At 36.6% G+C, this 26159-nt stretch overlaps 2 protein-coding genes across 2 annotated transcripts; both read left to right on the top strand.

Annotated features, from left to right (window-relative positions):
- The first annotated feature begins 766 nt into the window (after positions 1-766).
- LOC130457400 (uncharacterized) lies at positions 767-7005 on the top strand. The gene is made up of 2 exons (XM_056818437.1): positions 767-1046; positions 6523-7005. Exons 1-2 carry the CDS (start codon positions 1008-1010, stop codon positions 6616-6618), a joined length of 135 nt encoding a protein of 44 aa, XP_056674415.1. The 5' UTR covers positions 767-1007; the 3' UTR covers positions 6619-7005.
- PTP4A1 (protein tyrosine phosphatase 4A1) lies at positions 6932-15025 on the top strand. Its single transcript, XM_001365023.5, has 5 exons — positions 6932-7069; positions 8622-8714; positions 9111-9241; positions 11337-11411; positions 13531-15025. Exons 1-5 carry the CDS (start codon positions 6965-6967, stop codon positions 13646-13648), a joined length of 522 nt encoding a protein of 173 aa, XP_001365060.1. The 5' UTR covers positions 6932-6964; the 3' UTR covers positions 13649-15025.
- The last annotated feature ends 11134 nt before the right edge of the window (positions 15026-26159 follow it).

Genomic DNA, 26159 nt, shown 5'->3' on the forward strand with positions numbered 1-26159 from the left:
TACTTAATCAGCATTAAGTCCAAAGACTGCTTAGTAGATCTTCAAATTCGGACACCAGGTCTCCTCCAACTGCTTTTTTATAAGGTAAGGCAGGCCTGATGTGGCATGAGCTGCCTAGGGCCGGTTTCTCTAACCAGATCCACGCGTCTCAGCAGGAAATCACCCGAATTCACAGATACTGGAGACTCTCCGTCTGAGCCTGCACCAACACAAACAGCTGGTAAACGAGAATCCTGACTGAAGTAAGGTAAGATGAGTGGGGAGAGGGAATACCAATATAATTTTTAAGTTTCCAGCAAACTTTAATGTACCCTCCTGACTACTGAGAAGCAAAAGATTTGAGGACGTTGGTTTAACTGAAATAAGTAATTTTAAACGAAACACACTGGGCCTCGTTTGTCCCCCTACTGTCCATCTATTGCTAGCTCTGTCTCCTGCTTTCCCTTTGCCGGCCTCTCTCGGAGCACGATCTCCCTCTCTCTCCAGGCTTACTCCCCCGCACGGGGTGGAGGGGGGGGGGCCGGATGCTCTGGCTCAGCCACTTGCTATTCATCAACCGGTTCACACCGGCCGCCGCCGCCGCCGCGTCGTGACGTTCGGGAGGTGGTAGCTCCGCGGGGGCGGACCTTTCTCCCCCGCAACCCCAACCTTAACTCCCCCCGCCCTCTTCCCGCAACCTCGTCTTCTCTCATCCCTTGTCCTCGGGCTGCGATTGGTGGCCCGGGGTTCGCACGTCGCGTGGTGTACATAAGGGAGGGCTTGTGACGCAAGGGCGGCTCAACGCGCGTATTGGTTGCTGCGGGTGCGGGTCCGGCTCGGCGACGCGCTCTCTTCAGAGCCGCTCACTGTATGGTAGAGTCCCAGTGCCCCCGCCACCGCTGCTGCCGCCGCCGCTGCCGCCGCCTCCACCGCCGCTGCCGCCTCCCCGCGACGACCACCGCCGCCCCCTGCGCTGCAGTCGCCGCCACCACTGCCTGCTGCGCCGCCTCCGCCTCGGGACCGGCTGTATGATTAGGCCACAATCTTCAATGAGTAAACATATTCCTGTGAGTGTCCGCCGCGCGTCCCGAGCCAGGCTGTCGTGCTCGGTGGCTCTGCCGCCGCCACCTTTGTTCCGTTCCTCTCTTCGAGGGCTCACTGGCCGGTTCCTGGAGCCATTCGGGGCCAGGCTGTCGCCATGTGGCTGGGAGGGCTGGTGGGATCGGGATATAGGGAAGAAAAAGAACCGATCAGTGGTGCCAGGCTTCGGCCCGCCACGTCTGCTCTGCTTTGGGCTCTTTCGCTACCGGCAGGCGGCGGTTGGCAGCGGGAAGGCCAGTATAAGCTTCTCGGCCCCCCCACCCCCCTACTGGCCACTCGGGACCCGAAGCAGTTGAGGGCCGAGCGGAGGGTCGTGTGGCCGGGCCCGGTCGGGGGGGGTGACGGCCGCTGGGGGCGGGTGGGTCGGGCCGCTCGGCACAAAAGCCGCTTTGTGACCGCCGCCTCCGCCCTTGTCTCTGGGGGCCGGCGCGCCCCGGCCGTCGGGGAGCCCCCAGAGGACCGTAGAGCCGTTTCCCGGGTCCCTCTTTGTTCCGGAGAGAAAGAAAGCGGCCCGACTGGCCCCGCCGCCCCCGGCCGTGTGAATGCTCCTCGGACGCCCGAGGGTCCTGGAGGCGGTGGGTGTCAAGCCCACGGGGGAAGGGGGCGGGGAGAGTCCCCACCTCCCTTGCGCCCACCCGGGACCGGCGGGTGGGAAGGGGCGAGGAGCACATGTTACCCTCTGCCCCGAATTTAAAGAGGGCAGTGCGAGGCACTGGGAGGGAAGGCTGTCAGCCGGGCGCCGGGGACACCCGTTGGGCCGGCGGGAGGCGGGTAACGGTTTCCCCCGGGCCCGCCACCTTTCCCCCTCCCCCCCCAAGCTCTAGGCGTCAGCCCGGCGGGGAAATAGAGCCCAGTCAGGTAGCCGCCCGGGCACAGCTGGCCCCGGGCGCCGGAGACAAAATGGCTTCAGCGCCTGCTGGAAAGGGCGATTCAAACCCGTGATTGCAGGGGACAGCCTCAGCTTGAGGGCTGGGGCTTTCCAGGATCTCAGGGTGATCCCGGAGTGCGGAGAGATCCACCCATTCCCTCCTTCCCTGGTCCTGCCTCCCTGCTGGACCTGGGCAAGTGAGGAGGGCCCAGTCACTCCCCCATTCTTCTCCCCTGTCTCCACCTTGTAATTTGAGTTGTTCCGGATTTAACACCACACCTCAGGCTCTGAATAATGGGAACAAGTCGAGTCTTGTCTTTTCTCTGTGGGAGTTGGTTAGAAGTCCGGATTTGAGAACCGTGGAAAAGTGCCACCACGGACCTCTATTACATGTGAAGCCAGGAAGCCCCTCAGGCTCATCCCGATGTTTTCTTGGACTTTGGAAGAAACCTAGATTTAAAAACATTCTTAATCTGGAATTATTTGAAATTTCTCCCTTAAACCCATGGTCCTTTAATTCTTATAACAGTTTTTGGCCAGAATTTTGAGTTAGCTTTTTGGGGGACTACAAACTAATGAGCAGCATTATTCTGCAGCAGGAAGCATTAGTGGATTCCTGGTTCAAACTTTCTGAAGAGATTCTTGTCCTACTCTCCAGGATAATGTACATCTATATAGATTCTCAGTAATGGTGCTCAAGTCATCTAAAGAGATGGAGAAGAAGGAAATTATGACATCAAAAAATAGGAACACTAGATTGCCAACTAATAGCACTAATGATTTTTCAGTCCTAGTAAAGAACTTATATAATGAAATACTCCAGTGAGAATGTTCTCTCTAGACGTTGATTTAAAGACAGGTTTATCTTTTGCCTATACTAGTGTAATAACTCACATTTATAAACGAACCTCTAATATGTTTTTTTTGGTTTGTTTTTTCCCCCCAATTTGTAACTGGTGTGATCACTTCCATAATAGTAGGAAGAAACTAATGGGTACCTTGACCAGTTGAACAAGTCTTAGTAAAAACCCCTCCTAACATTCTTTTGCATTCTCAAACAAAAAACACTTTGCAGAACCTGGATCTTACCCAGCTTATCTGGAAAACAGTACTTTTGGAATAGGTTTTCTTGAGAATAAACTGATTACTACTACAGTTAATCTATACAGAGTGTGAATCTGAATTGTTGAAGGAATTGGCAGTTTTCTCTGTTTTTGTAATTTGTTCTTTTAAAGATAAGATATATTAGCATTTTCACTATATTAGATGGTGCTAGATTATTGCCCTTTTACCGAAGAGGAAGCTGGTTTTTTGGCAAGTATCTGTGGGTAAATGGCAGAATTCAGTCCAGATCTTTTTCTTCTAAACACCTCCCTTTGGGGAGGGAAATAGACCCTTCAGTCTTTTATTTCTGCCCCTTTCCTTTTTTTACTTCCAGCCCAGCCACAAGATGGCTCCACTGAGAAGAGTTGGCCAGGTAGTTTTTTGTTGGGGGAGGGGGGTGTTTTTCTTTGTTTCGTTATTTCTGAACCTTTGCCTGATAAGCAAAACCCTTCTAGCAAAGATCATGACAATTGTAGGAAAAAATAGCCTGAGAATAGAAATCACTTCTCACCTATTTTCCCACTTCTTCCTTTGTTACTATTCTAATGAGCATCTTCTTGCCTGACTTACACCCAAATATAGACACATGACAGCTGAAGAAATACACAATAAATAATTGAATTGTGGAATCATCAGTTTTTAATGGTGCCAGGTTTTTATTAAATTACTAAAAAACAATTGGCTATAAACTTCACCCTTATAGTAATCATCTTAACTCAATGGATGCTGGCTGTCATGTGCATATTAAAGTGATCAACATAATTTATTGTAAGAGTTATTAATCAAGTAACAGATTTGGCTTATTTCTATGTATTAAGTACTGATGATAAACTTTTGGTGAACAGATATTTTCTTAGGATATTCAGAAATTAGTGATTATTCCAAACTTGTATTCATTTAAGACTTCATATATTTCCATCCTTTGAAAAGTATTAAGACTTTGTTCCAACATAAATATTGCCCTTGCAACTACAAGTCTTGGGAGGAAAATAAATTAATTTGATGTGTTGGTTTTTTTTTTTTTTAATATGCATACTGACTGCACTTGGCAGTGTCCTCTAACTTAGATTGTGTCACTGTCAGGGTGGCCACGTCTAGGCTAGTAATAAAATTTTGTTCAAACTTCACTTAACTGAACTTTGATTTCCTGATTCTTGTCAGGTCACATTTTCTTAATGACCTGCAAGAGACTGAATGAAGTAACTAACTGACTTTCAGTTGTTGGTCTTAATCAAATTTAAAAATTGTTGGACATTGCCAATATCATCTTTATAGGTCTTTAGCAAATGAGTTTGTACTTTTTCTTCTACATAGTTTCCCCAAGATTCCTAGAAGATAAGAATTTACCTTTCCAGTTAATTTGCAGGATTTGAACTTGTTTTACTAAAATGTACAATTCTTTTATATCCTCATAATAAATACCTTTAAAGGTTTTCTACATTATTAGTATTTGTGTGTCATATACAATGGGAAGTTTATCCATCTTGTATCCTAAATAATAGATGATTGGATAGAAAGAAGCAACAGAATTTAAAAACTAAATATTTCTTTCTGTCTATATCTCCCATACCCAGTAAATTTTTTTTATGAAATTTTAATTTAAATTTGGAAGGTATTATGAAGTTATCATTTATTTTGACCCCTGAAAAGAAATCTGACACTTTTTGTGTCAGCAAGGAATTCAGAAAAGATTAGAGGAAAGGGGTCAGACACACACACCCCTTTTTGTTCTAAACTAAGCTCAGATTTTCTTATAACACTAGCCCACCTAAAAGATAAAGCAAAAACAGTATGGAAGTAAAGTTGGTACCTGCAGGATTTATATCCCTGAGGTACCCAAGATTGAGGGGCTTTGAGTAAAAACTTTTTTTAATGGAAAAATTAGACTAGAAAATCATATTTATAATACACTTGATTCCTTGTATTTGTAGAATTTTCTGAAATTCTCATGATTCAGTATTTTACATGTAAATCTACAAACAGTATTTCAATTTTACTTAGTCTCTGTGAATTTCACATCTTAATCTTTAAGAATTCAGAAGTCCTACTACTATACTATTAAGCTTTCAGCAAACTTAGCATTTATATATTATTACCATTTGATCTTCAATTTGTTTTTGTGTGTGTATGGTTTCTACTCATTTTTCCTGATATTCCAACTATAGCTTTTAAGAGCTAGACAGATTCAGGAGTCTTATACCTACCCAGTTCCGTTTGACAGATGAGTATTGAGGAGCAGCAGTCAAGTTAAATGACTTGCCAAAGGTCATATAGTGTTCAGAGGCAGTTTAAAATCTCCTTAAAGCCAGGGTTTGTGATAAGAACAGGATTGGACAGGAAGTTTAAAATAGTTCTCTAGTAATTTCTTTATTTTTTATCCCATTTTACCTAACAGTCTTTTAACATTTTAGAAAATTGATCACCAATTATTTTCAGTCTCACCTCAAATCTGGTTAGGACATCAGTAAGTCCAGTCAGACTATGTTTCAGTCTGTGCTACTGAGTTACTTGGCATGCATGCATTATTAATTTTTAGTACAGTAAGTACATTGAGGCAGCCTTGTGTAATAAAGAACACCTCAGTTGGCAGTCAGCAAATCTGATCTTGACTCTTATCCTGTGTTTTTTGGCCTTTATGAGTCTCAACCTCCCTGAAGTAAAATTTTAATATTGTGTCAGGTTGACACATTAGTTTCTTCTGTTTAGTGTTAGAGAAGTTAGAAATTTTTGCCTTTGAATTTTCACCTGGTAACCCACAAAGGCTTAGAATTTGCTTTGTTTTTAAAAGATTTAGTATACATTGCATTTTTTCTTTCATGTAAGATAAAATAATGATTTTGCTTTTGATGATTTGTTAAAACTTGGGAATTGTTCTTTTTAATTAAAAGATTACAAATGATTTCTTTAGGCTAGAAAATCTTTCTAGGTGTCATCGGCATATTGCTTTTCCTAACTAGTTATTATTTAACCTAGAGGTGTGGAGGACTGTGTTATATAGCAAACCAGTTTTTTTGTTTTTTTTTTTTTAAATCCTTACCTTCCGTCATGGAGTCATACTGTGTATTGGCTCCAAGGCAGAAGAGTGATAAGGGCTAGGCAATGGGGGTCAAGTGACTTGCCCAGGGTCACAAGGCTGAGAAGTGACTGAAGCCAGATTTGAACCTAGGACCTCCCGTCTCTAGGCCTGACTCTCAATCCACTGTGCTACCCAGCTGCCCCCTGCAAACCAGTTTTTTATGAGAGATGGGTATTGTGGAAAAGAGAGGAATTGGGATACCTTGAGATCGACAACACAAAGGCAGGAAATTAATTTAAGTGTCTTTTAAAACTTTGACAATTTTCTGTAGTTGAAAGTTAATATGTTGGCATAAGCCCTCAATACATTAGACACTGTAATCTTAAATTTTTCCTATGCTATTCTATTTTTTTCGCAACTGAAATAATTGAAGTTTTCTTTTTCCCTCCTACAGCAGTTCTGTGGTGTTCTTGGTCACACATTTATGGAGTTTCTGAAGGGCAGTGGAGACTATTGCCAGGCACAGCACGACCTCTATGCAGACAAGTGAACTGTAGAAATTCATTACTACTCCACCAAGAAGCCCCCTTAAGAGCGGTTAACCTGGACACAAAGTGTTGATTTGAAATTGGCAGAGCATTTTACAAGAGTTCTGACCTGGATGGGGTAAACCTCAGTGCACTGCCTTTCTTTTGCCTCAGTATTACTGGATTGAAGAATTGCTGCTTCTTGTTAGGAGGTTCATTTCATTTCCCATTGCTCTCAACTTCATACTTAAAGCACTGAGAATTTCAAGTGGAGTATAGTGAAGGAGACTTCAGTTTCTTTACATCACTTCTGTATTCAAATTTTTAATCCTTTCATAACCTTATTGAGTGTTTTTTAACTAAATTGACATGGCTCGAATGAACCGCCCAGCTCCTGTGGAAATCACCTACAAGAACATGAGGTTCCTTATTACACACAATCCAACCAATGTAACCTTAAACAAATTTATAGAGGTAAGTATGGACATAATTTTATTAATTGAATTGCTGATTAACAGCAGTTTAGTTAACTCTAAATTTGCATCTGAAAAAAGAACACATGAGGTGATAGCCTTACCTAGTGCTTTAGGAAAGAAACTTCAGGTGTTATATTCAAAGGAAGATATATTCTAGTCATTAAGCCCAGAAATAAGTAGAATAAATAAGTGGAATGGCTTGTAAATTAACCTCAGGAATAGGAAAAGATATTTTTATCCATTCCATAAATAAGTATGTATGTTAACTTTGTATATAGAAGTTAAATACACTGAATTCTTCATAAGGTTCTTTGCCATCTTTAATGTTCAAAAAAAGGAACTGTGCATCTTAATAGTTATTATTCGGTTAGTAATTAGAATTAGACAGTGTGTAATTTTAGTAAGTCAAAAATATTAACCTAATACAGCCTTCCTATTTCCCTCTTTGGTTAAGACTAACAAAAGGTACTAAGCTCCACCTGAAAATTGTCCAGTCAGCTTGTTAAGACAAACTTTATACCCCTCTTTGGAATAGGAAACAATTGCATTTTCCACTTTTGTGATCATACTGAAATAAGATCAGTGACACATTGTATGTAAATCACACACACAAAACCCACACTATCCTGGAGATTTGCCAGACCAACTAAATGTCTTGCTGAAAATTTTTTTTCCAAGCAGGTTTAATATAAAAGGAGCATATACTTGGATTTATAACCCAATATTAATTAACACATACCTTTTACCTTAGTTTTTAACTAAAATAATGGTAATTAAACTCATTAAGAGAATTGTGGACACTTGAGTGCTTCTTAATATCCTTAGTATTTTAAAAAATAAGTTTTCTAGTTTTTGAATATAGGTCTGCTGTAAAGGGATAACTAGTTAAAAGCCATTAGATTGCTGATGGTCCTGAGCGATCTATGTTGGACCTTTACTTTTTTGTTGCCCATCACCTCTTGATTTTCTAAAGGCTTGTATTTTTAATTCAGAATTAGTTAACCAACTCCAGTTTACTAAGAGGAAGGAGCCAAGTAAAGTATTCCTACTGAAAAGACAAGGAGGGCTTTGTCACTAAACTTTCTTCTGTCCTTTGTTTTTTAATTCTCAAATTCAAAGATCATAATCTTGTGTTACAATTTGCCTCAGCAGTTAGCTTACTAAGTTTTTAAGTTCTGATTTGGGTTTTTTGGCATTAAAACTGATAAAATAGTACATCATTTACTAAACGAAATGGCCAGTTTAAGATACTTTTTTTGAGCAGAAAAGAGGTGAAATATCATGCTTCCAAATGCATGTTTCTAGCAACAACCTTTTTAAAAATAATTATTGAAGTATGTGAGACCTCTAAAGTCCCTTCTAGTTCTAAATCTTATGAATCTGTGACATTTTTTTCTTGTTTCAGCTCTTTGACTATAAGTCATGACCATATAACCTATATTGAATTATTTATTAAATAAATGTTAATGTGTATGAAATTACATGTAGTTTTATTGGTTTGGAATAATAAAATATTAACAAAAATACTTAACTTATTTTTTCTCTTTAAGGAACTTAAGAAGTATGGAGTTACCACAGTTGTAAGAGTATGTGAAGCTACTTATGACACAGCCCTTGTGGAAAAAGAAGGCATCCAGGTTCTGGTAAGTGGTTCTATGTTTTTATGGTTGTATTGTTTCTTACCAATTTCATCCAAAAAGATTGTGGATTTAAGGAAGGGAGTGTGCCTGGCTCACAAGAACTTTGCCTAGTTCATAATTGATAGTAAAGCAAAGAATACAGTGAGGAGATGTGCCAACCTGTAATGTAACTGCCCAGGGCCCTTTTTCCTTGATTGAAGATAATGCTGTGGCACCTATAAGGTTGAACAAAGGGAATAGATGGTTAGAATAGATGCTGAATTTTTATAGTTTACTTACTGTGGTTTTATACTATAACCTAAAATAAAATAGCAAGTAGTCTATAAAAATTGAATACTCCCTCTACAAGTCCTTTGTAGGTACCAATACCTACAATGGTTATAATTTTAATTGTTTTAGGATTGGCCTTTTGATGACGGAGCACCACCATCCAACCAGATTGTTGATGACTGGCTAAACCTGGTGAAAACTAAATATCGTGAAGAGCCTGGTGGTTGCATTGCTGTTCACTGCGTTGCAGGTCTTGGGAGGTAAATAGAATTTTCAAATCTATTAAAATTTCCATATAGGCTGAGGCAAAAAGTTGTTACATCTATTAATTTGTATATGCTAGTTATAGCATAGTCAGGTAAATCAATGTTGAATAAAATGATAATATTTATTCCAAATCCTAACATAATTATGGCTTTTTTTATCATTGTACTTTTTCCCTTTTGTGAGCTCATGGTTTACCAGTAATTACCACAAGGAAACATTTTATTAATTTAGCAGTATACAATGAATTTTAACACATGTATGCAATTTTAACCAACAGATGGATTCTTTTAGAATTTAGCATAAAGCTTCAATGAAATTTAGGAAGTACTTAAATCTATACAGTGCTAGGCACCAGGGTGCCTCAAGGAGTTCAAATTTAGTAGAGATTCTTTTGGAAGATCTGATCCTTATGGAAGTACAAGGGAATATTTATGTATTTTTGTTTTAATAAAGAGAAATATGAGATGAGTAATATTTTGAGCTCCTTGATTAAGACATTGCACTTTGAGTAGTATTTCTGAATAAATATTTGGATAATCATACCATAGTAATATACTTATGAAAATTGTTATGAGTTGAAGTAAAGTGGTTTTCCCCCCAGGTGGCTCAGTGGACAGAGCCAGACCTGGTGATGGGAGGTCCTGGGTTCAATTTTGACTTCAGACACTTCCTAGCTGGGTGACCTTGGGCAAGTCACTTAACCCCCATTGCCTAGCCCTTACCTCTCCTGCCTTGGAATTAGTATTGATTCTAAGAAGGTAGTGGTTTAAAAGAAAGAAAGAAGACAAAAGAAATCGGCAAAACTGCTAAAGTAGCATATACATATAAGCAGCATGTGCAGTATATTTTATCTGTATCTCAAAGTGGGAGGGAATATTTTCTCTTTGGAGCCATGCTTGGTCTTTGTGTAATTTTTCAATATTCACTTTTGTAGTTCTTTCCATCTATATTCTATAGTCATGTATGTTTTCTTGGCCCTGCTCACTTCTATATTCTTTTAATGAATTACCATGTTAATCATTTTTTAATAGCATAATATTTTGGTTTACATCAATATACACATTTACTCCATAATGAATGGCCATCATTTGTTCAAAGTGTTGCTTTAAATATTTTGTGAGATATATGGGGATTTAATGCAGGCCAAGTTCTTGAAGTAAATCCCATTATTTTCAAAATGTGGAAGTAAGATTTCCTAAGCCTGGCCAATGACTCCATTCTTGATACAATAGAATTATAGCAAGTTTGTTGCAGGATGTGATACAATTTTAGCAACTATCATCATGTCCTGTTCATGTCCCATAGTAAGACTGCTTGATAACTTTTAAGAAAACAAATACTTTCTCTTGTTTCTTCCTGCTTTGTGTAATGGTTGTAGGCTCTATTTACATTGTAGTGAGAAGGGCATTACATTAAATGACATCTGATTATAACATCAACTGAAGAATTTATTCTTCAACCACTTGACTCCAACTTTTACATTTGCTTAAATAAGTGAAAAGATCTCTATAAAGGAGAAAAATAATATGACCACATTGCCGCCTTCTTTCACTTGTTCAAAGCAATTATTTTCACTTCCTTACTGGAAAAATGTTACTCAGTCATGATGGCAACTTTGAGGTAGTTTTTTAAAAAGAGGGTCTAACAGTTCAGGAATGCATATTAAAAATAAATGATCTTTGCAGCATCTAAGTAGCTTAGTAGAAAGAGAGCCAGTCCCAGAGACAGGAAGTTCTGGATTCAAATTTGTTCTCAAATGCTTAGCTGTGTGACTCGTAACAAGTCATTTAAACCCCCAATTACCTAAGCTGTTGCTGCTCTTCTGCCTTGGAATTATTTCTAAGACAAGGTATGGACTTTATAAATAAATGTTCTTGCTAGTTTCTCCATTGGCCTACACTTTTTTCTTGTTCTCCTAGCTGATTTTTTACTAAAGGAATAAATGAATTGTTATACTTTGCCTTCAGAACAACATGAATTAGAATAGTTAACTTTGGCAAATAAACTGAATTCCAGATGACCTATGAATTGCAGAGTCAGGCTTTGTAACTTGATCAATTGATTTAGTAAAACTTATTCTCCTACCAGAGCTCCAGTGCTCGTTGCCCTTGCACTAATCGAAGGAGGAATGAAGTACGAAGATGCAGTGCAGTTCATAAGACAGTAAGTAGCAATTTTTTAAGTTAAAGCTATTCTGAAAAACTAAACTGAGTCCTCCTAGAATCTTTATTTGTGTTATAACAAAAGAACTAGTGTTAATGTAAATTATAGTACTTAAGTGTAGAGTACAACATGAACAAAGGTTAGGGACAGGGAGCTAAGTCAATAAGCATTTATTAAGTACCTACAATTTCTTAAGTCACCATGCTATGGATGGATACAACGGAAGGCAAAAAACAATCCTTGCCTCTCAAGGAGCTTATAGCCATACAGAGAAAGACAAACAAAAATAAGGCTTGCTTACAGATACAGTAGAGGTAATATCAGGAAGAAGGGACTAAGATTAAGGAGAACTGAACTGAGAGAGGTTTCTTGCTAAAGGCGATATTTGATGGGACATCATATTTGCACATAAGGCATAAATGTGAAGGATAAACTGGAGGAGAGCAGAAATTTGTATTATCCCAGTGAGATATAGTAATGGGAGAGAGAAGGGAGGGTGTGTGGTGGGAGTAGGACAGTATGAATATGAATAGAATTGATTGACCTACAAATAGGATGTGTTAATAGAGACAAGTGTTAGTAAAATTGTTACCTGAATGAGTGATAGTATAACTGACAGATAGTTTTTTTTTTTTACATATTCAAGTCACAGTGTACCTGAAGCATATAATGTTATACAATTATATATAATAGTGTTTTTGTGCAAGAAATTCTAACTTGGGATTCTAGAATCTTTCCTCATTCTTTCCTTAAAGTAGTAAAGACTCCCTCTAAAACTTCTACCTTCTGAGAGGTGGGAGTTAAACTTACAGCTCTAAGCAACTAATGATGACTTCTTTACCTGCTGGGAAAAGCTGCTCTCCTCCAAATCCTCCCATTTCTTGGTGCAAGCTAGCTCCTTAATCATTTTGTTTTCTTTGCGTCCATGGGCACTCTGAATTGGTCTACTTGGGTTCACTGCAGATTTCAATTTTTCTTTTTTCCTTCCCTGGCCTACTGTGGAATACATTGAAATTTTACTGAGATTTAGTAGTAAGAGTGTGGTGGTAGTGTTTTGGTGTGTGTGTGTGTGTGTGTGTGGTTTTTTTTAATTTTCTTTTTTTTTTACTGCACCTTTATCAAAAGGGAGGAGGAATTGTCTAGTAAGAAAAATTGCCCCTTTTCTACCCATTCCATCTCCTTTCTATATAATATGTATGTAATTTTTCCTATTTAGAAAAAGCTTTAGAGAGGAAATAAAATTTACTCTCCCCCTTCTTAACAGTATTAACATTTAATAGAAAAATCACATTTGTATTATCCCTATGCTTCAAGGAATAATCATGATTCTAGAGTGAAAAGTAGCAGACTTCTGAATGAGGAAGTGAGAATATGTTTCTCACTTTTTTTTTTTAACCCTTACCTTCCATTTTGGAATCAATAATACTGTATATTGGTTCCAAGGCAGAAAAGTGGTAAGGCCTAAGCAATGGGTGTCAAGTGACTTGCCCAGGGTCACATAGCTGGGGAAGTGTCTGAGGCCAGATTTGACCTCCCATCTATAGACTTGGCTCTCAATCCACTGAGCTACCCAGATGCCCACTGTCACTCTTGATAAGACTTTGTGCTTATGTTCTAGAAAGCTGAGATAGAGACCTTCCAAGGAATTTTATTACCTTATCCGTTGATATCGTCCTGTCACCAGTTCTGTCACTAAAGATGATCTTAACTGGTCTTACAGGTAATGAGAATTTGGACATTAGGAAAGAGTTCCTAATAGCAGTAGGGATAGAAGAAAACACATATCCATCAGCTTTTTCCTAGGGGATATCTATTTGTAAGAGAATGTAAAGTGTTCCATTAAGAGACTACCCCTCTAAGGAACAAGAAAATATTAAATTGAATCCATTTTGGATATTTGAGCAAAAAACACTTAAGTTGTCTATGGCAAGGAACCAATCGACTTAATAAGGATTTTCATCAATTTTTTCCCTAATTCTTTAACTGGTTACTTCTAACCATATATTGTTGTTAGATTATGGATTTGAATTGCCTTGTAGGAAGACATTTTATTGAATGGGTTAAGATGTGCAGTGGGTAAATGTTAGAGAAAAATTGTTTTGTTTTGTTTTTTTAATAGAAAACGTCGTGGAGCCTTTAACAGCAAGCAACTTCTTTACTTGGAGAAGTATCGTCCTAAAATGCGGCTGCGCTTCAAAGACTCAAATGGTCACAGAAACACCTGTAGCATTCAGTAAAGCTGAGCTGCCTATATTATTGCCTTGGAAGCAGAAATTGGAGACAGAACCTGGGGCAAATTACATACATACTAGCCATCAAATAGCTTGATGAATAAGTCTTAACGAAGCTTCCATAGGAATATTTTAAAAACAATTTTATAGGTTACAAGCTTGGCAGAAATGCAGCTTCTGTCTTTGGGTTACTAACAACCTGTTCGGACACTTAGTAAAAGATTCTTGCTGTTCAGCCTTTGGAACTTCTTGTTTATCATTTGTATCAATTGAACTTTCCTGAAATCATGCAGTATTGAGTTACAAATCTTATTCAAATCTTATTTCCCAATACCAGAGTCTTATCAGCAAATATGAAACTTAGAGAGATTAGGTGCCAAAATACCCAGCACAATACTTACATATTTTCAGTATCATACAGAGTTAACATCCTGGGAACTACAGACAGTAACAACCTGAACCCTATGTGGTTCTTATTCCATCAATCATTTCAATATTGAAGATAGAGCCTATATGGTAATTGCCTGCTCACTGTATGTTTACATCTCCCACAGTCGCACTAGAATATCAGGATTTGCACAACCATTCATTTTGTTGAATTTTACTAAGTCTAATGGTGATACTTTAATGTCTTTCTGTAAACCTTTGTCTCATTTTGTGCTGTTATCAAGACCTGCATTTTGAAAAAAAGATCATAATCCTCTGGTTGAAAATCCATGTAAAAATCTACATTGTACAGAAGCACACAAAGTCTTTAATGTCTCCAGACAATAAGCCTTACAGTTAATTTAATGTTCGCACTAATGGGGTGCAACTTGACAGGGAGGGCCTGAAAAGGATGGGAGGGGGCTATTAAATATTTCTAGTAAAATGTTGCCTTTGTCTTGTGCAGGAAGTATAGAATATGCCCTTTACTTTAGTAAATATTTTTTAAAAAGGTAGAGATGCTTTGTTATTGTAGCTAAAGCAATTCTTAATCATAAAATTTCTGAAAATCTTGTAAAATTCTTTTACTTGTACCTATTGAAAGTTGTTTACCAACTATTGCTTTTGTTGACAGTGATTTTTTTTCTTTCCCCATTCTTCTCTTCCCCCCTCCCCTGGGGGGGGGGGGAATGGGTTCCTGCTATGAATTGAGCAGACCTCTAATATTTTGTATGCCTTTTGAGCTGTGTAACTTAATATTTGGATACTTGATAATTTGTTTTATTATGTAATTGATAAAATGGTGATGTGTATTAATGTTAGTTCAACCATATATTTATACTGTCTTGGGAATGTGTGGTTATAGTTCTGTGGGAGAAATAATTTTGCCAGTGTTCACCAGCTTGTAAAATCTAGTGCGAGAGCTTAAACATCTAAATAAATAAGTACTGAAATATACTTGCCACTATTGAGATTGTTTTGTTTAAATTTAACAGCAACTTTCATTCATGACTATTATATTAAGTATTAAACATCATCCTATTCCCCTTTAGAAATGGAAAATAAATACTAGTATGATGTTCCAGCCTGTAGATATAACAGAGGGAGAATGAGAGCTGCTGTTAAATTTATTCTGAAAACATTTGCCAGGATAACATTCATATTTTAAGATCTACAATAAATGCCCTGAATTAACTAGGCACATATACCACTTGACTATAGTATAATACCTTTAGAGATGATTCTTTAACTACAGTATGCTTTATACCTAGAAAAACTAATCAAAGATAAAGCCATCTATTGCTTTTGTGTTGAAAGGCTAGTCCAATTCCCAAATCTTCACTTTAAAATTCTTTCATGGTATTACATTCTCTTATTAGCAGCATCTATTAAATTAACATTTGGTTACAATGAATAAACGAGTTTCATGGTTTTCATGGATAGTTTTATAATACTATAAGTACTCTCCAACTAAAGAAAAACAATTACTAAAATTTGATTATAATTTTAATTTTATGTTTAGAATACATAAAAAGACTTTGCCATTGTGATTTTATAATTGCTGGTGGCTGCCAGCTTCAGTCATTTTAATTCATCACCCTGAGATTTTTCAAGGCAATGCCAGAGCCAATGTTCAAGGAAATAGCACCAAGCTGGAACCCTTTTTTTTTTCAATACCTTCAATACAGTTGTTCCCAACTTCACTTCCTGGCCTTATCTTAAACCCCTTTATGTGATATGCTCCCAAGACATTCCTCACTTTTTTATTATGCCTTCTTAAGCTTTTCTCCTCCATAAAAGTGATACTTAACATCCTCCATTCCCATCTGCAATTTATCTTTGTGATGGTTAATTTCTCTTCCACCTTTATTTGCCTGCATAACTTCCAAGAGGAAGAACTGAAGTATTTTGATTTCTCCCCAATTGTAGGCAAAGTTTACAAAACTACTGATGAATGTTTTCAGCCCTGGGTGTGTTAAATCCCTCCACCTCATTCTCTCAAAAGGAAGAACACTTCCACTCAATGCGGGGGAGGTGGCAGCAGGCAAAAATTTGAAATTGATCTGCTGTTATCTTTTATCTTTCCATTTTACCTTTTTGAATTCCTTTTCCCACCTTAGTATTCTTTTCAACAAAGACATTTAATTTTTTGAAGTCTCAATTCAAATGTATTTTTAATTGGCATGCTCTAGAAGTAAAAAAAAAATATGATTTGTGTGGAGAGAAGGTATGGAGAAAGCAACTAATAATCCAAAATCATTTTCTCTGGCTGATTTCTCTTGGGCTCGCCATCCCCTTAGCTATCATATATTTCATGACATCTCCATTTTACTTTACTTTTGAACCTAGAGATTTTCTAAAAGCTCCAGGTTTATGTCCCACCCTCCCCCAAAGATTGAGAAGGCAAGTATGTAGGCTTATTTAATTGTATTTTTATGCTTTTCAAAAGATCTTTAATTAGATCCTCACAACAACTCTGAAGCAGGTAGGGGAATCCGATTTCTTATATAGATAACAGACAAGCTACAGACCACACAGCTAGTATGATATATCTTCCTGTGCATGAACTTTTTTTCCAGGACTTGAAAACTAGTATAGAGCCTATTTATATCTTCTGATTCCTATTCAATACTCTAGTACTATTTTTTAAAGTTGAGAACTGCCCATATTTTGATTAATTTACACTAAATTAATATGGATTGTGTTCATTAAGAAATTATGACCGTTAAATCTAATTGGCTCATTCATTTTTATGAACATTTTTCCATTATCTCCCCCAATGCTGAGTAATTTTTTAAATTAAAAAGTGTGACGTGTATTAGCTACACAAAACATTCTCACACTGGTCGTGTCTAAAAATTATTCAGTAAAGGGAATTTGAATAAAGTTTAAAAGTAATTGAAAAGTAATTTGGAGACTAAACTTGGAACTAATGAATTATTACTTCAAAGAATGAAATGTAGGAACAAAAATTTAAGCAAAAGAAAATAAGAACATGACATTCGAAAATGCAGCTTAAAGCAGTCCTTGGGAGAAATTTTCTATCTTGTCAACAAAAGAAAGAGTATATAAATGAATTGAGCATGCAACTTAAAAAACTTGAACAAATCTATTCTCCCAACTAAATAAAAGTGGGAATTCTAAGGAAAGACTAATTAGAAACAAAAATTATTGAACAGATTTTTTAAAAAAACACTTAAAACCTAATAAAATTATATAGTTAGCTTATGAGGGTTTTTTTTTAATGGGAAAACCAAGTACCCAAAATGAAAGTACTAATAATTAGGAATAAAGGAAATGAAACCATTTTTATTCAGTTATAACAAAACCAATAAAAAGGGATCATTAACAAAGGAAAACTTCCCCCCCTGCCCCTGCAAAAAAAAAAAGACATTCAACAAAGTATATATGCTCTTCAGAACCAGTTAAGAGACAAGTCTTTAACACATTTAAAGAATATTTCCAAAATCATGTTAATTTTGCAAGTCTTTGGGAAAGAATATATTTCTATGAAAAAAATGGTCTTGATATCTAAACCAGGAAGAGACAAAGCAAGAAAAGACATCTATAGACCAATATTCATAAGGAACAATGTTTTCAAAATTTTAATAAAATAACAAGTAGAGTATAGCAACATAATACAAAAGTTTAAAAAGTATGATGAGGTTAAATTTAAATCAGTGAAAACCACAGTTATATTAATAGATGCTGAAAAAGCCTTTTGACAATCCAAAACTTATTTCTTTAAAAAAAAAAGTATAAGGAAAAATAGACCCTTAAATAGTAAACTATCTAAAATGACAAGTAAACATATGTAATGGGAAATAAGAGACCTTTCCAATAAGATCAAAGGCAGCTCATCACCACAACTATTAATGGTGCTAGAAATGCTAGCTATAATCAGATAGGTAAATTGAGAGAATAAGCATTAGAAAATACTTTTTGCAGATAAGATTATTTACTTGGAGACAATAATCAGTTAAAATTGTAAGAGCAGAATTTGCAGGTTATAAAATTCACAAAAATCTTTAGCATTCATGCATATTATCAGCAAAATTCAGCAAGAAGGGATAGATGGGAAATTCTACTCAACAGAATGTATAAAACCTTTGGGATGTTATTTACCAAGACATACCCAGCCACTGTATGAATCTTTACAAAGCAGGCAAAAATAAAGACAGACTTAAACATTAGTTAATTGCTCAAGAGTAAGAAGTCAATATAACACAACTACATAAATTAACTTTCTTACTGTCATTCTAATCAAACTAGCAATCTTTATATAGAGCTTAAAAAAATAATGAAATTCACAAGAAGGACAAAAGATAAGAATCTCAAGGGAAATGATTTTTTAAAATGTGAAAGAAGGGAGCCTAGTCATGCCATGTCTCAAACTCCAAGGCACAGTAATCATTAAAATTATTTGGTACTGGTCAAAAGAGGATTATAATTTTTTCATGTTACTTTATCCCATTTGTTTTGAAACTAAAATACCTTGAAAAACTCCTCTGAAATATATTATTAGTGTGTTCCCATAGGAAATTGGAAGAAACAAAGGAAATTGGCATTGTCACTGAAAAGTAGGATAACTATGACAATTATGGGAATGACTTGAAATTCAGTTTTTGCCATTCCTTTTGAATGATTCTGTTTTGCCTATGAGCTAGCACACTCATTTTTTGAAACATAGGAAAGGGAAAAGTCAAGTTAAAAGTAGTGCTTCCTAGAGATGAAAAACCTTGTATTTACCAGGAGAATTTTTCTCTATAGTTCCTTAGTTTGCAGTAGCTATGAGCTCTTGGTTTTTGTTATTTTTGGCTGCAATGTAATTCATTTTGATTCTACAGCATATTAGTTGTCCACTCTGTGCCAAGGCACTGTTAGGGCTAGAAATACTCAAATCAGTTTGTGATTTCATCAGTTTTGAAGTTCCTTCCAACAATGCAGAATGAAACCCATCTGTTCCTGCCCATTCTGTATGATTATTGTCCAGACCTTCCCATAAGTTCACCATAGAAGGATCCACATGACTTGCTGGAGACTAATTTTTTTTTTTTCACATCAAAAGGAAAACAGTAGAGCACAATGTCTATCATCCCTTGCTTTTGCCATGTGAGCAGTCCATTTTCTTCATGAAATTCCTTGGCATCTTTCATTCTTAGTTCCTTTCCAACTATATGTTACTGCCTGCTTACACTCATCTTATGCCTCTCTTGCTCTCTATGTGATATTCATTTTTAGTTCTTTGGAGTTGTATTTCAAGGTTCACTGCCATTTAGCAACACCAGTATAATTTTAGTATTGAAAAGATGAGAGGCAGTTGGTAGCACAATGGATGGAGTGTCAGGCCTGGAGTTGTAAGGACCTGGTTCAAATCTGATCTCAAGTACTTCCTTGATCACAGATCCCAGACATGTCCCTTCACCTCAATTGCCTAACCCTTACAGCTCTTCTGCCTTAGAACCAATGCCAAGACAAAAAGTAAGGGTTTAAAAAAATATGAACTTTTGCTTTCATGAAAAACATGGTGTCAGCAAAAGAATTTTGCAGTTGCTTGAAAGCAATTCAAATATCTTCCCTCCTCCCAAACCCACAGCTCATTCAATTCTGGGCCCATTTTGGTGTCCTAGATTTATAAAGTGTTATACTTCATTTGGTGAACATACATATGTTTAATGCCTTACATGTTTACTATCAGAGCATCATTGAACAAGATTATGTTATTCCCAGGAATCTTAAAGGTATGGATGGGAGACAACCTTTTTGTTTTTGTTTTTTAATCCTGACTTTTTCTATCTTACTATCAATTCCAAAACAGAGGAGTGGCAAGAGCTAAGCAACCCAGATTTAAGTGACTTGCCCAGGGTCAGACATCTGGAATAAGTCTGAGGCAAGATTTGAACCTAGGTCTTCCCAACTCCAGGCCTGGCACTCTGTCCACTGTGCTACCTAACTGCCCCAAGACATTCTAAAAGAATCTGTAAGGTAGGATTTTGTTCTAAGTTCAATTTTTCATAATATAAATAAGTAAAATGGGATCTTGTATTCATTATGTCTTAGTTAATTCAGAAATTATAAAGATCTAATTCATTAAATACTTCGAGGGAAAGCCTTCTTGTTCATTACTAATACTCTTATCAAGGATGCCTTCAATTTGTGTCTAGGTAACTGTGTAAATGGAAAAAGTAAGCATACAGATCTATAATTAGTCATGTTCTCTCACTTTTTCCTACGTCACTGCTATCTTCTCCTTCAGATACCTCAACACCCTTACAACTTCTGGCTCCATTACAGATTTCTATATACAGTTGCTTCATTCTAGGAGCTTTTCCCAACTTGTCAGTGACATTACTACCTCTTGTGTGAGTATATCTGTGACCCTGGTGTTAGAAGGTCCAGGTGTGGTGATTCCATTATTGCCCTTAATGATTATAAAATTATATAATGATTTTTTAAAAACTCTTGCCTTCCATCTTAGAATCTATACTGTGTATTGGTTCCAAGGCAGAAGAGTGGTAAGGGCTAGTCAATGGGAGCAAAGGGACTTGCTCAAGATCACACAGGAAATGTCTGAGATCAGGTTTGAACCCAGGATGGCCTATCTCTAACTTTGGTTCTCGATCCACTGAGCCACCCAGCTGCTATTATAATGATTTTTTGAAAACTTTTTTACTTTTTAAAATTTGTGGTCGTTCTTCCATTTGCATCCTTAAATATTCCCTTTGGATGACTTTAAATGAATATCTAAGTTTTCTTTATATTTTTATATTTTCTGTTACATGTGGAAACAATTTTTGACAAGTGTTTTTTAATATTTCAGAATTTCAATTTTCTACTCCCCTAAATCCCACTCCTTGAGGTAGTGAATAATTTAATATAGATTATACCCATATTTCCATATAACACATATTCCATATTGCCTATGTCATGATAAAAGACATCACACATACAATAGAACTATCATGAAGAAAGTACAGTGGAAGAGGGCATACCTTGATCTGCACTCAGATTCCCACAGTTCCTTCTTTGGCTATTGTTATGATTTTCATCATGAGTCCCTTGTTTTGCTGATAGTGGTTTAGTCCTTCACAGTTGATAATCATAATATTTGTCCTTCAATAAATTCCAATTGATTATTATTGACTGTAGGATAAAATATAAACTTTTCTGGTTAGCTTTTAAAGTCTTTCACAATCTGGACTCAATATACTTTTCAAACTTATTATATATATGCCCATCTCTCTTTGGTTCTACCAAATTGGCCTTGTTTTTTGTTTTTTCCTCACCTATGATGCCCCACTTCACATCAGCTCAATTTTTTAAAAATTTGTTTTTTAAGTTACACATAGAAATAATTTTTGACATTTTAAAATTCAGTTTTTCTTTCTACTTATCCTTCCTCTCTCTTTGAGGGAGTAAATAGTCTGATATAGGTTATACTCATACTTCCATGTAATACGTATTCCATATTGCTTGTGTCATTATAGAAGACGCATCACAAACTAGAAATCTCATGAAGGAAATATAGTGGCAGATGGCATGCTTTGATCTGCACTCAAATTCCAGCAGTTCTATGTCTGTGGATATCATTTTTATCACAAGTTCCTTGTTGGTTATCTTGGAAGACTTGCTTTGCTGATGATAGTTTCTTCCTTCACAGCTGATCATTGTAAAATATTTCTGTTCCTGTATACATTGTTGTCCTGGTTCTGCTCACTTCACTTTGCATCAATTCATATGTCTTGCCAGGTTTTTCTGAACTCATCCTGTTTATTGTTCCTTATGGTGCAATAGTATTTTGTTACTACTATATTCTACAACTTGTTCATCCATTCCCCAAGTGGATAACCCCTCAGTTTCCAATTCTTTGCCACTACAAAGAGAGTTCCTAAAAATAGTTTGGTATAGGTAGGTCCTTTTCCATGATCTCTGACCTCTTTGGAATACAGACCCAGGAATGTCAAAGGTTAGGCATAGTTCTGTGGCCTTTTGGGCCTTCATACTGCTCTCCAGAATGCCAATATCAGTTCCCAGTTTCACCAATAGTGTATTAGTCCCAATTTTCCCTCATCCCCCCAACATTTTTCATTTTGGTCATATTAGCCAATCTGATCAATGTGAGCTGGTACCTCAGAGTTGTTTTAATTTACATTTCTTTCATCAATGGTGATTTGGAGCATTTTTTCATATGATTATGGTTAGCTTTAATTTCTTCTTTTTAGAACTGCCTGTTCATATCCTCTGACCATTTTTCGATTAGGGTATACTTTGTATTTTTACAAATTTGACTTCTCTATATATTTGAAAAATTCCCCAAAATTTGTCTCCCTTCTAATCTTGGTTGCATTGGTTTTATTTGTACAAAACCTTTTTAATTTAACATAATTGGAAGTTATATATTTCATTTTTAGTCATTTTTTTGGTCAGAAATTCTTCCCATATCCATAATTCTGATAGGTAAACTTTTCCATCATCCCCTATTTTGTTTATGTGGTATAACCCTTGATTTCTAGATCAGGTACCCATTTTCACTTTATACTGGTGTATGGTGTGAGATGTGACGTGGGAGAAGTAGTGGGTGAAGAAAATTGCTTAAAAGGCAAGACCCGGCTCTCTCGCTTTCTCTCTCAAGCTCTTCTGGCTGAAGCCTGGAACCTGAAGGAACCCCTGTTGGTGGTGAGCTTCAATCCATCAAATGGCATATAAGTAGTAAGCTAATCAACTCTTTACCTCTTTCCTACATTTCCCTCTCTTTACTATCACTACTTTGATGTAATAAAGCTACTAAAGCTACTAGCAGCCTCATAATTTAATTTTAATTATTACATCCCCCAAAGCCCAAGTTGGATATTTGGATTTATCAAACACTTAAGTTGCTATGGATAACTACCATATGATGATTATCTCATCTATTCCATGGATCCACCACTCCAAATTGTTTTGCTAAGTTTTTAACATGATTTTACCCACTTATTGCTCTCTGATTTATGAAATGATACCATTCATATTTGTCTATCCTTATTTTACAGAGAAGTTTATACTCTTATGTTGCCCTTATCTTTCCACCTGGCAGCTATGTCAGATGCTTTTAACTCAAGGTGTGTGTCTTCTGGGTTCCTTTGATCTCCTATTTGTAACAATCAATTTATATTGGTTAATTTCTAAATAAAATCATTACAATACAAGTGCTAGGGACACAAAGAATTTTTTTTAATGGAAATCTTTCCCCTGAAATAATTTCTGACTAAGTTTGATTTAAAATGTGAACTGAGAAGCAGTATGGTTTAATGGAAAGATATCAGGGCTCAAAAAATCAAGAAAATCTGTATTCAAATGTGACACATAACAATGGGCAAATCACTTCACTCTTTAGTGCCCCTAAGTATAGTTCTAATATTCTAAGCTGCAAAATAGTTACCATTATGCATTTGTATAGAGGATTTCTTCATAGAAAGTTCCTCCACATCTGTGAAGTCACAAGTCCAGACAAAAACAAAAATGGTATTCTCTTATCCATAAGTCACATACACATGTGTACATGGACACACACACGTGCACACACACAGATGATTTTAGGAAATTTAGAAAAGTACTAAGTTTACAGGAATGGTCAAAGAGAAAACATGAGGGATTCAAGGAAAAGGAAAACTAAACTGGAGGAGTCAAGAGAAGACTTCACAAAGATGATGTTATTCGCCTCCAGAAAAGGATTTCCACAGGCAGAGGTATATAACAGCAGGTAAGACATTCTTCTTTTTTGTCTGCTTTTTGGTGGAGAGGGTGAGATACGTTTCCTAATTCAAAACTAAGAAAAATAAGGTAAATTTCTATTGAGCTCAAAACACAAACCAAAGAAAAAATTCTTTATTCCAAATAAGAATACATCCAGTAGGGCCAAGAAAACATCATTCTTTGTGAATCTAAGAATGTATTTCTAAGGCTATAAGAAGATTAAATGAGAGCATAATAGTACTAGTATGCTACAAAAATTTAATTGACACGTCATATTTAGGCATGTTTTCTCATTAGTCTCAATGTCAGTTCTTCATATTATATCTGATAGTCTTCTTTCTAGAATCCTTTTTACTCCATTCCATAGATTCATTTAATTTATTTAATCCTGTGAATGCAGAATCACATATGTATTTTGGTGATGAATTGTCCAGAGCTTACACTGATCCTTTCTCAGCTGGTGAAGCTTTTGTTTTCATTTCCCTGGGCAAATCACTTAATATCTTATTCTCTCTTTACTCATTAGTAAGATAGGAAGAATAGTATCTTTGAGGACCAAATGAGATCAAATAAATGTAATGTGCTTTAAAGTCCATTTGCATAAGACTTCATGGGTAGAGAAAAATTACTCAATTTTCCATACCTGCATGAGGAGGCAGAATAGGAGAGTAAAGAGATTTTTTTCTGCTCATCTAGCTTCCAGCTTCAAGAAAGAAAACATGGGGAAAGAGAATCTGAGAAGAAACCTACATATAGAAAACCTAGCACCTTAATCATGTCCCTGTCTCCAGGTTACTACCATAGAGAGTGATGATGGGGAATTTCCTTAGGTAAGACCTGAGACTCCCTCAGTTGAGCTAAATTATCTTGTTCCAAATGGAAAAGTTCATTTATTCTGTATGTCTGGCATATGTTTACCTTCTCTGATTTGTATATGTATCTATCTTTACATCTACATTTACTTAGAAATAGATACATATCTTGGGGCACTCTTTCCACACATTAAGGGATAGTAATTAGGACCATAGTTTGAACCTAAAAAAATTTTCCCCTAGAATAACAATAAGGAACAGATAGATATGTCCAGCAACAGTAATCTATCTCTTCAAAGAGAAAAGGGCCCAACTTCTTGCTTGGCTTTCTATCAAGAACCAGTCTCCATTGGAAAAAGGATAGAAAAAAAGATTGTAGAGATAATTATTATTGCCAACCTGAGAAGTCACGTGTAGACAAATCTGTGTGGACACACATAACTTACATGAGCAATATATAAGCAGAAATCTTCCAGATCAAACACATATACACTCATACATAATCATTAAACTCAGTATGGATTCAAAGACAGAAAAGGGAAAGAGAGGTATTAAGAAAGTAGTCAGGAAAGGAATAGTCACAGGCAAACAAGCATAAAATTTGAAAGGTTGATCTTACAGGTATTAAAGAAAGAGTAAAAGTATAAGAACCTGAGGATAAAGGAAGGGCAGAGATGTAGAAGCATACCATTCACAATTAAAGACTTCTAGTGCTTATCAGATTTCTTTTACTCCCTTACTTTTAAAAAGGAATCTGGGAAAGAAAGAAAAAATATACATATAAGTAGATATATCATAGAGTGAAGACAAATAGGATGAGTTTACCCATAGAGCAAAAGACAGTTGCAGAAAGGATTAGAAAACAAAATCTAACCAGATTTTGTTTACAAGAAACACTTGAAACTAGAGAACTATTATTCTTCATAAAAAAGTACAGGGTAAAAATCATCACAGAGAATGCAACAGTAAAAACCAACATGGTAAAAGAGGTGAGTAAATGGCATTATACTGAAAGTGATCATAGAAAATGAAATATTAATATTTACTATATAGACTGAATAGCCTAGCACCTAAATACTTGAAAGAAAGGTTAATATAATTGCTGGGAGAAATAAATTACAAAATTGCATTAAGGATTTCAATTGGTCTGGTTCATACTTGGACAAATCTAACAAAAAGAAAAAAAAATCTGAATATAATTTTGACAAAGTTATATATGGAAGGGGGCAGCTGGGTGACCAGGCCTAGAGATGGGAGGTCCTAGGTTCAAATCTGGCCTCAGACACTTCCTACCTTGTGACCCTGGACAAGTCACTTGACCTCCATTGCCTAGCCCTTACCATTCTTCAGAAGATAAAGGTTTTTTAAAAAATTATATTTGTGATATCTCTAGTGACTTTTCAGTGAAAATGGGAATATGCCTATCTACAGGCTGTGGAATCTTGGCTCGGGCAAGGCACAAAACAGAAATCACAGGGAAATAAACAACGAGAAGAAATATGGACTCAAGATATAGTAAGCAAGTCAGGGCATCTGTGAATATGAAG

The sequence above is a fragment of the Monodelphis domestica genome, chromosome 2 (genome assembly GCF_027887165.1).
Source record: "Monodelphis domestica isolate mMonDom1 chromosome 2, mMonDom1.pri, whole genome shotgun sequence".
NCBI classification, from domain to species: domain Eukaryota; kingdom Metazoa; phylum Chordata; class Mammalia; order Didelphimorphia; family Didelphidae; genus Monodelphis; species Monodelphis domestica.

Bases quoted from the DNA above. Each gene is read 5' to 3' on its own strand.
- LOC130457400 (XM_056818437.1), top strand. From the start codon at position 1,008: ATGATTAGGCCACAATCTTCAATGAGTAAACATATTCCT. The intron at 1,047-6,522 runs GTGAGTGTCCGC...TCCCTCCTACAG, and splicing joins CAATGAGTAAACATATTCCT to CAGTTCTGTGGTGTTCTTGG.
- PTP4A1 (XM_001365023.5), top strand. From the start codon at position 6,965: ATGGCTCGAATGAACCGCCCAGCTCCTGTGGAAATCACCTACAAGAAC. The intron at 8,715-9,110 runs GTAAGTGGTTCT...TAATTGTTTTAG, and splicing joins AAGAAGGCATCCAGGTTCTG to GATTGGCCTTTTGATGACGG. The intron at 9,242-11,336 runs GTAAATAGAATT...TTCTCCTACCAG, and splicing joins TGCGTTGCAGGTCTTGGGAG to AGCTCCAGTGCTCGTTGCCC.